We start from the raw sequence: 12693 nt of genomic DNA on the forward strand, positions 1-12693 counted from the left end.
TAGGGTCGCCGGCTTGTCCTGCGCCATGGACAGCTGCATGAGCCCGGAGAAGAAGAAGGCCGTGAACACCAGCACGTTCACCTTCACGGCCGCCATTTTTTTTACAGCTGCCCAAGCTTGCAAAGTTCTCTTATTTCTTTGTGGTGCAAAGGAATCGGTGGTCATGCATTTATAGAGAGCTAGAGGGCAAAGGGGCGATGAACTCTCAGTGTTCTTGGTTTGATCACGACTGCAGGAAAGATTTGAACTTTGAATAGACGATGATGAATCGGTCAGTGTGTGTTGTCTGCCTGGCTCGGCAGGATTGACTAAGGAGTTGAACCATCTCCATCGTCATAAAAATGTGCTGAAATACTTACTTTGCAGGGTCCGCATGAGTTCAGTTCAGAACATGAGATGGTCGCTGTTTCTTGGGCAAGTTGTGAACGGTATTGTTTGCTGAAACATTCAGTAATCAGCGGCGTAGAAAACTGCAGAGCAATGTTGACTGGGCCCTGCCTTCATGCGATCTGGTTAGTGGACAGTAGATGCATGGATGGCTCGCGTGGTACGCCATACACATTTGAGGGCCCAGAAGATCGTAGAACATGATACCTAAACGACTTGTACTTCAAAAATAAATTGAAAGTAGTTTTGCAATATAGGTAAACCGTACCATTTCTGACAGAATACTGCATGATGTGTTAAGAGTAAAGTTTGGGAGGATTTGTCATGACAAATGTCATTTCTGTTTGTACGTACTGGATCAAGAAGCACACTGATTTATTCTATATGCTCGAGCAAATGTGAGAAGCACAAACATGTCATGCATGGTCGACGGTAAATGCAACTCCCTAGATAAAGACTTAAATAAATAAATTCAATAGTTCGATTGAGATGTAGGTACGTATCATGTTTTATTTAGATCCTATTTTAGCATTTGTCCTTTAGTATTTGGTAATACAATAGAAACAATGAATTTGCATTGTAGGCTAGGAATTGAATTATAGATAATAAATAATCTATAAGCTTAGATGTTTTAATTTATGCAAAGCTACTTTCTAAAACATTTTGTTTCTCAAATGCATGAGACGAGATATATTTTTTCCCAGGGATATGTTAAGAGTAAAGTTTGGGAGGATCTGTGGTGTTTTTGCAGTTTCAAAATGTAGGCCGTTTTGATTTTTCTAGGTACATAGATTTTGCTATGTATTTACGCATAAGGGAGTGTTTGGATACGAGGTGCTAAACTTTAACAGTGTCACATCGGATGTTCGGATGCTAATTAGGAGGACTAAACATGAGCTAATTATAAAACTAATTGCAGAACCATGTGCTAATTCGCGAGACGAATCTATTAAGCCTAATTAATCCATCATTAGCAAATGGTTACTGTAGCACCACATTGTCAAATCATGGACTAATTAGGCTTAATAGATTCGTCTCGCGAATTATACTCATCTGTGCAATTAGTTTTGTAATTAACCTATATTTAATACTCCTAATTAGGATTCAAACATCCAATGTGACAGGTGTTAAACTTTAACAGGGTGTTCCCAAACACCCCCTAACTCTATATTTAGGTGCATAGCAAAATCTATGTATTAGAAAATCCAAAATGACATACATTTAAGAACTGAGTAGCTACAACCTTGAATATTTATTCAAATTTTTATTAGAACTTTCATCTTGCTATTGTTCGTGGATTTTCCTATGAGGGTATGCACATACTATTGGTATCAACTCTTGATTTGTTGTCTCTGTTCCAATACTCTATTCGTGACTGCCCTAAAAAAATACTCGATTCATGAGTATGCTATTAGTATACTACTGAATTACTGATTTAACTTATGAGAGATCATTTTCATCCCATTTTCCCTTTTTGTTGTGTGGGACGTAATGATGGGTCAATTTGCATGTTTGATGTGCCTGAAGATGCCACAATTTTTGCGCTGTTGATCAAACTATTTGCTATTTTTGCTAGTTTGATCTTTCTTGTTGGATCTATCTTCCCTTACCAGTGTTAGCAGAGCCAGCTCTCATATAAATGAGTATGTTTATTTGTTTCCTTTTTTTTGAGATAATGTTTATTTGATTTCTTGTGTGAATATATGTTAACATTGAAACAGCCAACTCTCAAATAAATGAGTATGTTTATTTGTTTTCTTGTGTGAATATATGTTAACATTGAAACAGCCAACTCTCAAATAAATGAGTATGTTTATTTGTTTTCTTGCGTGAATATATGTGAAGTTGATTTGGAGTGTTTTCTAAGCATATGGCTATTTTCTCGGTAGTAAGTTGAGAGTTGAAGTTTATATTTAACACGATTTTCGTAAGAAGCATATATATTGTGCGCCTTTTCCCGAGTTAATAAGGTGAACAAATTGGTGCATGCATGCAAAACAATATACCATATTTAACTTAGACTTTTCTCATATCAGGATACATCATTGATGCTCGCGTACATTTCTTTTTTAACAAATCGACAACAAACTGATCAGAAAGAACTGAGCTAATGATACGTTACTGAAGACTGAAGTCAGATCTCGGAACTGCCGGCATTACAGAACCAAAGATCCTGCCCGTCTTTAGACCACTCACGAATCTGTAGTACCTAATAAACACCCGATCAGTGCGCAAAATAGGTGACGAAGAGCGCCGCAAACATGAGCAGGTACGCGATCGCCTGATCAATCGCCTTTGGATCGACCACCCTTGCCGCCGCCGGCTTGTCCTGCGCCGCCATGGACAGCTGCATGAGCCCGGAGAAGAAGGCCGTGAACAGCAGCACGTACGCCTTCACGGCCGCCATCTTCTAGTTCTATCGCTGTGCTAGCCGGAGTCTTTGAAGGTGAAAGTTATATCGCAGCTTCTTGGAACTGTGATCCTTGAATAACTAGTGAGGAAGTTGCTGCTATGTGCTACTCTCTGATGCTTATGGCGATGCAGAGGAATCCGTGGCTCTACGTATTTATAGTGGCAGAACGACAGGAAAAGCTTGGTGAACTGCACGCCCTGTTTGATCAGGACTTTTGAGCAGAAATTGAAGGTACGAGTCGGTCAATTTGTTTGTCTCGCTCGGCAGGATTGACTGGACTTTTGAAACATCTCGTCATATGTTTTTGAGATTTTGACAGGCAACCACTGCATTTGCAAGGCCGGTTCTTGTCTTCTGAATGTCTATTTCAGCCCACTTTTGCACGATCTGCGTCAGTTCAGTTCAGTGATATGGCTTTTTGGATGCCAAGCCGTGGGTGGATGGAATTGTCCCATGCAGAAATCTTCAGGGAGAGGCAGCGCAAGAAAACGGCAGGACAAAATTGACCTGGTCCTGCAACCCATGCCTTCCGTGCGATCTGTTTCACTCGCAGTACATCTGACATCCTACATATATATTTGTTTTCTTTTTTTTTTAGAACTGGACAAGCTTTTTTATTAAGAAGAAGCTAGAGTTTTACAGAGCGTACCCGACCTCAAACCCAAACAAAAATAGAAAGCAATTACAATACCATAAAGAAGAAGAAACGACCTATTGGAGGGATGAAAAACGCCAGGTCCACCATGCGTCCATGCCGGCCATCATCCAGCATCTCGCCTCGTCGATGACGTCCTCAATAACACTTGAAGCCTCTGAACACCTTATCATTCCTTTATAGCCAAAGCTTCCAAACTTATCCACAACTAGAGTGTCAATTGTTTTGGCCACCAATTTTCGATCTTGCAACCACCAATCTAAGAGCTCCGGCCCTGGAACAAGCATGGGCATCTGGTGTCCTGAGATACGCAACACCTTGAACCGGCACTTTCTACTGAAAGCACCAGTAAGAGGTGGTCTACCGACTCAGGTTCATTGGTGTGCCTGTCTTCCAAATAGTTTTCCCGCCAGGCAAGTATGTGCGACCATGGAAGAAGGCAGGGTGGCTGCAACTGGCAGAGTATTCTTCACTAGCTGAGCACTTTCCAATAAAATGGTCATGTTCCCCACTGTGAAGGTGCACCTCTTGGAGACGGTCCCAAAGACATAAATATTGGACGAGAACTTGAACAGTGAGTGCCCCTTTTATGTCTTGCATCCATCTGCGACCTGCAAAGCATCCTTGACAGATCTTTAGTTACGAGATCTGGTAGTTATATTGTTTGATATTGGTCTGGGGCGATATCCTACATATTTGAGGGCCCATAAAAATAAAAGTGCCATCAACAAAACCATTACAACTTGTAATTTGAGAATGTAGTAAGTTTATAGGAAAAGCACTTCTAAAATATTTTACATTTTTTTTGGAAAACTCAGGATAGGATGATTTATTACTGGAGCCTTGCCATGTATTAAAATTTAACATATTTTACCACAGGGAACAATGTATCAGTTTGCCCCTATGCTCTTGCAAAGGTAAGAACTACAAATTAGTGATCATTCTAAGCATGGACCAAATGCTTACGCCCTCTGCAAAGAATGCAATCCTGAATTCTCAGAATTTTTACTACATGCAGTGGAGGGAGAGGGACGTGTCTGCTATTGGTCCATCCTACACTATTGCAATTAACAAAATCGCTTACAAAAATATGCAGATTGTGTGGAAATAAATACAATGTACTATCAGATTGTGAACTTGTACAAATTACCATGTTTTGGCCATTTCTAGTACAGCATTTGACAGACATGATTGCTGAAAATGGACGTCTCTCTCAGGATCATGCGAGTGACAAATCACTCATCTCCATGAGCTGAGCAAGTGTACAAAACTTCTGGACATTCTGCTGTAACATTTATAGTGCATTGATAGACTATATCCTTTTAATGGCAAGACACCTAATCCTTAATTTTTCCAGTATTCCAAAACTGATGTACTATAGCAAGAAACTGCAACTTCCAAGTGAAGATGCCCCATGCTGTCTCATATTGTGATGGGAGACAGCACTTTCCACAAATACATTGGGTGATGGAGACTGAAACCAAATTCTATTTTCATATTATTCCTCCTCTTTAAGAGATGATCATGTTTCCTATTTGTCAATCCAAATAATGTCAATTGTTCCACTGGACAATTTGTTTCTATATATAATGATTGTGGAAAAAAAGGTGAACATTTCTACTGCTCTTATGCACTACCTCTGTTCCTTTTTAAATGACGTTCAGACCAAAAAGTTTAGCCTATTTCCAGTACAAAACTCCTGTCCGAAACGACAAACATTCACGAACGGAGGTAGTATATATTCTAAGTTGGGTTAGTGGAAACTGCAATATGGTGCTTTGACTTTGATGCTCATTGCATCCAGTTCATCATATTCACAGGGCACAACAATACGAAAAAAATCCCAATAGCAGGATACAGTACACATCGCTACCATCTTAAGGCATGGTGTTCGTGAACAAATAGTACGTCTGAGTAACAAAGCAACCAAAGTTCTTTACATATATAAAAAATTAAAAGAGATCTTATCATCTTAATTAGTTTCTTTTTCAAAGACGTACTGATCAAGTATTCCACTGTGAATGCCAGATGAAGATCATCCAGCTGACTGGCGTTGAAGGCGTGGTTGGCATTGTTGGTCTCTGTGTTCGGTCTGCACCCTAGAGGAAAGGGCAAAGGGAAGCCTTATTATCTTGACAAATCAGGCAATCAGATGGAAAAGGGATAGAAGAAGCTTGCAAGGCACACCATAGTGTGTAGCTGTTTGAAAACTGGAATGCATGCAGATATCTCTAGAAGGCATGGCCAGTTGGCCACTTAGGGCCTGTTTGGATATGCTATTGCTAAAATTTAGCAAGCGCTAAAGTTTAGCTTATCTAAAGTTTAGCATTTCCACCAATTAGCACTTCCATTTGGAGACATAGCTAATGGATTGAGCTAAAATTCATGGAAAGTTATTTTGCCCTTTTATCTCCTCACCTCCTCCCTTTATCTCTCCCCTTTTGTCTTTTCACAAGCCATTAGCATTTTTTAGCTCCTCCCCACTAGCTAATGCTTTGACACCTTTTTGGAGGTGGGCTAAAGTTTAGTCCTCCCATTAGCCCTTCCGTTTGGATAGCCTAATGCATAAAAGTGCTAAACTTTAGCACTTTCACCCATTAGTCATGGGATACAAACAGGCCTTTAGTCTATCTGCAGCACAAAACTGGAATGCATGCTACCACGAGACCACTCGGAGGACGAAAAGGAGCATTGCCAGTCTGGAGTCCGCCACACAGGGCCTAATCATATTGCCTTAGGTTTGCCACTTCCATTTAGCAGCTGCTTAGGTGATGACCACTGCAATGGATGTAAAACATAACCTTACCAATTAATGGGATTTTGAAAATGTCTAATCAAAGTTTATAGTGAATTTCATAGTTACATATTTTGCAATAATCACTGTACCTTTTGAACTGTAGCTGCAACTATGTGTAAACTCATACATTGATGTTGATTAACCACGCGCACCTATGTTTATATACATTTTGAGCGAATATGATCTATTTAATAACACCAAGAAATTCCCAAGTATTTCAAGAATAAGTGTGCAAGCTATATGATGCTTAGGGCCTGTTTTCTTCCACTTGCTAAACTTTAGTTGCTAAAAGTTGCTAAACTTTAGTTGCTAAACTTTAGCAAAAGCTGTTTGGATACTCTTGCTAAAAAGCATTTAATGAGCTGTAAAAGGACCTATCTACCCTTATTAAAGGTGCGCAGGAGGGGGGAGACAAGCAATAAATGAGCGGTATATGTTGTCCAGCCCACCTTTTAGCAAGTTTTAGCAACCAAAAATTTGCTAAAGTGTTAAACTTTAGCAACTCAACTTTAGCAAGTTTTAGCAAGGGTGTTTGGCAGTTTAGCAGCTAAAAGTTGCTAAACTTTAGCAACTAAAGTTTAGCAAGGTGGAAGTAAACACCCCCTTAGTGTCATTTCATTTAAAAAGTAGTTAGTTTGAAAAAAGAATGTGTTCAAAACTCATTACCTTTTTTCCTTTAAAAACAACAATATCAAATGAATTTCATGGTGTTATTACTTTAATAACATTGGTAATTATTTTGCTTGTCCTGATAGTCCTTGGTGTATAGGACTTCGCTAGCTATCAGTAGAGGAAAAAACACATCTCCCCTAATTTCTGCACTACTCAAAACCTGAAGTGTTATGGCAATGCACTGCAAGTTCCATATGAAGATGCCTCCACTTTGGTTGTTGAGAATAATTTCTGACATGTTGTTGGCTGATTGAGATGGAAAACAGCTTTGTTTCTTTGTCTGCAGAAAGAGTATTTCTTTTTTCCTTCATATTTTGCATAAGCCAGATGAGAAAATAGAGTACAGAGTCTATTTAAGTCATATTACAAAATTATATGTTACCATGAGTTGCTAGACATCGTCACGCTATTATTTTAGTGGAAACTCCTACCTTATAAATGAACAAAGCTTATCCCACCTATGCATCATGTAGATGACAAATTTGTTGCACACTAGCTAGTTTCCATAGGGAATAATATGCATGTGTCAAGTAATTATGAAAAACTGAATATATAAAGAAATGGAATAAAAAGTGGGTACAATCTCTGTTTGTAATATATCTACTTAAGCTACTCAATGTGATATACGGCAGGTGAAGTCTGTGTAGGTTTTCACTTCTATTTTACTGGAAAGATGTGTGGCTCCATGTCAGTGTTGAAAAAAAATGATTATATTGCTTACACCATATATTTGTGTGCTGATGTTTTCAGGAGTAAAAGTTTTCAGCACAATTTCACACTGGATATTCAAATCATATCACAAGCTGTATCTCTGAAGAAAATGTATCCCTGATTATTCAAAATACAATAAAGGTCATATGGAAATTTGTGCAAACTACCATGTCTGCCAATATCCAGCCTAGAGATTGATATAACTGGAATGCTACAAGTGGATGGCTCTCAGAATAGTGTGAGTGATAAAACTTGCTGACATTGTTTCATGCACAAAAGAGCATCCATATCAAATGAGCCATGCCTGCTACTGCTCACATATATTTTAATGGCAAGACATCACTTATTTTTCCTACTATACTATTGCAAGACTTCGCTTGTTCTGTATGAAGATGCCCATGATATCTTGATTATTCTGATGGGAAATAATTTCCACAAATTTGTTGGTTGATAGAGATAGATAAACCAGATTTGATTCTCATATACTTCCAAAATTTTCACACATGAATATGTTACTTGAAAGGTGCAGTTCTCACATCAAACTCGTAACACATGATTCTTTTTTTCGCAAAGTTGTCACACATGAATATTGTTAAGACAATAGCTAGTGATTTTACTCTTGGATTGATAAAAAGAGGACCCTGTCTTTCTTACTTGTAAAAATAAGATCTCGAACTTTTACTAGCTGCAATATATGGTGTCTGAGTCTTCCAGTTGATATGAGCCCAACATCTGAAATCTATGAATAAATTGGGAGTGGGATGAAGAACATAAAGCAAGAAGGGTGAGGAATGAAAGGACTTGGCCAAATGAAGATATTATAAGCAAATAGCCACACACTCGACAAAGGACAGCTCAATTAGTTACTGTAGAATAGAAAAGGTGGACATTTTTTTAATTTGCTCTTGGCTCATCATTGAAGCCTAACTCATTTTTTTATCAGAGGTTAGGTCATGGCACTGGAAGTGTTTGAAATTATATTTACATAATTTTCTTCTGTTAGAAGACTTATTTAGACATATTCTAAATTTGTCTTTTTCATTAATCTTTGCTAACTAAGACATAATTTTTTGTTATACAGTAAATATTTGCTTGTCTGCACTAACATTATAATTATCTTAACATAATCTATTATTTTTGTTTATGGAATCTAAAATCTGGAACACCCACTTATTGTTGCTTGACAACTCCGCACGCCTGTTCTACAAAAAATGTGAATTAGAGGAAGCTTGTTCAACAAGACTGGGGACACGATATCTACTATCACGTATTGTCACGGGATGATTTATCTCCTACAGGAAACCACATCGGATTTGCAATGGGATGCAATCGTCATCACTAATTTTCTACCAACCATGCAGTGATGCAGACTGTTAGTATATACTATGAATTTTGTTCTCCCTTCTTTTTTCTTTCCATGTGTATTTGAAACCTGAGAAATTCCCATTTCCATTGGAAATGTCTTGTTTGGCATTTCAACTAGAACCCCCAAACCATTCAATATTACGATTTTCAGAAGCATGCACCTAGAGAAATTGGCAAATTGCATCGAACAAAAACAGTTTAGAGATGGACTATTTTTGATTCTGCAGAAGTCCTGAAACACAGGACAACACAGATACTAGAGGTTAATCAACACTGGAACCCAAAACAATACCAATCGAAATGACTAAATTAATGAAAGTGGCACCAACAGTGCGCTAGTCACAGAGATCAACGTACGCCTATAAAATCCCTGTGCTAGGTTCCCTTCTCTCAACAACAGAGAAGCCGAGTTCAGACGAATGGCAGAAGCCTGAAAGTTCACTCCTCGACCTTCTTGCCGCCAACTCCACCTCGCCCCCACACGCCATGGCTTCCAGGATGGCCTCGATCACCGGCGTCCTGCTCCTGCTCCTAGTCGTGCCGTCTTCTTCCTCCCACGTGAAGTTCGACCTCCATGGCAACATCTACCCTGGAGGGTACGTGCAGGCAACTTCTTCCTATGGTAGCTTCGTCTTTGCACTTGTGTTGTTTATGATGAAAGAATCTGTCTTGATTGTAATGCAGATTAGAATCCTTTAAGAACTAACTTCATCAATTTATTTCTTCTTGCGTGCAATCTCTTCCTAAGAAATGCTGCATTTTTATGAACTATTTCTGGGTAAGTTGATGTCTCATACCCATATGATCACTGTTCCTCTCTGTGTCAGTCTGCAAGTCATAGTTCTTTTTATGGGGTTTTCTACAAAACTTTGTCCAACTATTATATTTGCACATTCCTCTATCAACTTCCTGTGCTGTGTCTGACACACTTTCCTGCACTTCTGCAGCTGCATCTACGTTAGCATGAGAATTGGAGATCAGGTGTACAATCTTGATGTCGACACTGGTAGCGTCCTCACATGGCTGCAGTGCCACATTCCTAATTGCGAGGGACCCTGCAAAACGGTAAGCTGAATATTAAACATATGTGATCTTATAACATGATCTGAATCCATCAATGGGCGCTTTGTTGCAACTCGAATGCCATCATTCTTTTTTTTTTCTTATTTGCAATGAAAGACTGTAAGATCTGCAATTCAGTTCTTCAAATGTGTGTCATCTTTTTTTAGAACACTCAAGGAATGTTTGGCTTTGCAAACTAGATGTACAATTTTGACGCTTGATGTAATTTGTCTTGGTTTTGGTTTTTACAGTGGCCACAGCAACACCCATTGTACAAGCTAAAATATGACAAGCTGGTGCCAAGCATGGATCCACTCTGTGTGGAGCTGCTTCAACACCCAGGAAATCCTGAAGGATCTACATGCGAGTACAGCATAGATTACGTGAAGGGGGTATCACACGGCTTACTCATCCGTGACAAGTTCACACTCCCCATTGCGAGGACTGCCCATCACATCATTCCCTTCGGGTATGCCGCAAACTGAAGCATCGCCACGTTTTTTTTTTATTTCAACCTAAGGGCATGCACTAAACCAAATACTACATTTAACGTCCATTGGATTATGTTACCCACAATTTCTTCCTTTTTGCTTAGGTGCGGATACAATCAGCAGGGTTTTAAACCATGTCAGAATTTGCCTGTGGATGGGATAATTGGGCTTGGGAGGGGCTCGTCGGTGAACCTGGCCTTTCAGCTCAAGAAACAAAATGTCATCAAGAATGATGTGATCAGCCATTGTATCAGCATCAGGGGAGGGGGCTTCCTCTTCATCGGGGATTACAAGCACCCCAATAATGTGGAGTGGGTCACCATGGATCGGAATGCGTAAGCACCATTTCCACATGAGCATGAAGTGAATATTTGTGATCATCCAAATAACTCTATTATTACGGTAGCATATACATGTAAAACATGTTAGAACATATAGGAAACGCTAACATTTGTATTTCCAGGGAACATGGTCACTACTCACCAGTCCTCCTAGGAGAGCTGTTCTTCAATGGGAAGTGGATTAGTGAGAAGCCAATGAAGGTGGTGTTTGACAGTGGTTCCACCTACACCTACTTTGATAGGCAGCCATACAAAGCGACTGAAGATGCGGTATATCTCAATAACAGAGCCTTGTCAGTTTGTCACAAGCTGATATCAGGAACACAAGCTGACATATACGTGGAACTTGCAGGTGATAGGCTCTCTCCACAAATCGCTTACAACGGTGCGTGACAATGAGTTCAAGCTATGCTGGAAAGGGACTAAAATTTTCAATTCTGTGGACGATGTCAAGCCACTGTTCAAGCCAATTTTCCTGACCTTTGGCCGTGGCGGTGCCAAGGGCCACAAGGCCACCTTGGACATCCCTCCAGAAAACTATCTCGTTATTGTAAGAACTGATCAAAAGATTACAAACAACAACCGAATAATCATCCAGGCAAATAACAACCCTAACGATATTCTGTTTCATGTTTACGGCAGAAAGACGGCAATGTATGCTTTGGCATCTCAGATCATCCTCGACTAGGAGAGACTAACTTAATTGGAGGTATGAATTTTAGACGTGTATCCTCTGGTCCAGTCTCTGGAACTAGCTACGAGTCTTATGAATTTTTTCTAATGATGCCCATTGGCATTCTGCTTTTGCAGCCATCACAATGCAGGAGCGGACAGTGATCTACGACAACGAGGCAGGTCGGATTGGATGGTTCCGTGATTCGTGCAAGGGAAAGTCTGGATCTGTGATCCCTTCGCGCCTCTGAATATACAGCGTTGTCAAACATAGAAGGAAGAGATGGGAGCTCATATCTTTATCAAAGTCAATAAGAATTTAAGTAACTGTAAGCAGCATAATCTCGAACTCTTGATGGACAATGAAAACATGTAACAGACCGTGTGCTTTCCATTTCCGGAAAAAATATATTATAGACTTGTGTTATGCATCTCTGAGTGAACAATTCATCTTGATCTTCCATAAAAAAATCTTCTTGATCTTGAGGGAGGATTTCAATTTTCAGATGGTCCATGTGTCGATCTTGCATTTCCTTGCTGTTCATTGTCAAATTTGGCACTTTAGGAGTGAGGGCATAATCATGTGAGGGAAAGCTTAATTGGGATGAGTAACATGGCTAGTTTGCTCATTGGATAGTATAAGAACAGAGAGGAAGTTCTTGGGCATGCAAAAGCTGTATTGTTTTGGTTATTACTATGGAGTTACTTAGCACTCGGACGTCATATCGGAAATTTTTCCATTGGGCGCTCCATCGCACATTGAAAGTTAATTGCTGCAACATTAAAAATCACTGCTTGAAACATTAAAAAAAATGCATCATAAACATTACCGAAAACCGAAACGGTGCCCACACCCCAAATATCTCCCTTTCTTCCCATTTAGTTACTCTACTTGATGGCACGAGGAAAAACATAAGCCGGCCTCCTCCTCCCTCACTTTTGCCATGGCTTCCCCCTCCCAATCCTCTTCCTCCTCTCCTTCCTATCCACCAAAATGGAGAGGCAGCGCCTCCATCAATCCATTTTTTCACTATGCCCTTCACCCCAGCCACCTCTCCTCACATCTCCACAATGCCGCCCAAACCAAGCCCGTTGTCATCGTCGTTCTACTTCCAACCGTGGAGGCC

General features: G+C 39.8%; 1 protein-coding gene across 1 annotated transcript; it reads left to right on the forward strand.

The window, feature by feature from the left end:
* The first annotated feature begins 9486 nt into the window (after positions 1-9486).
* Positions 9487-11817, forward strand: LOC111257340 (aspartic proteinase Asp1-like). The gene is made up of 8 exons (XM_022826684.1): positions 9487-9596; positions 9948-10065; positions 10314-10531; positions 10658-10888; positions 11017-11164; positions 11247-11444; positions 11537-11603; positions 11705-11817. The coding sequence occupies exons 1-8, from the start codon at positions 9487-9489 to the stop codon at positions 11815-11817; spliced, it is 1203 nt and encodes a 400-aa protein (XP_022682419.1).
* Positions 11818-12693: the final 876 nt, after the last annotated feature.

This window comes from Setaria italica, chromosome V, assembly GCF_000263155.2.
Source record: "Setaria italica strain Yugu1 chromosome V, Setaria_italica_v2.0, whole genome shotgun sequence".
NCBI classification, from domain to species: Eukaryota; Viridiplantae; Streptophyta; class Magnoliopsida; order Poales; family Poaceae; genus Setaria; species Setaria italica.

Excerpts from the sequence above, each read along its gene's own strand:
- LOC111257340 (XM_022826684.1), top strand. The coding sequence starts at position 9,487 with ATGGCTTCCAGGATGGCCTCGATCACCGGCGTCCTGCTCCTGCTCCTA. Across the intron at positions 10,066-10,313 it reads GCGAGGGACCCTGCAAAACG|TGGCCACAGCAACACCCATT; the intron begins GTAAGCTGAATA and ends TGGTTTTTACAG. Across the intron at positions 10,532-10,657 it reads CATCACATCATTCCCTTCGG|GTGCGGATACAATCAGCAGG; the intron begins GTATGCCGCAAA and ends CTTTTTGCTTAG.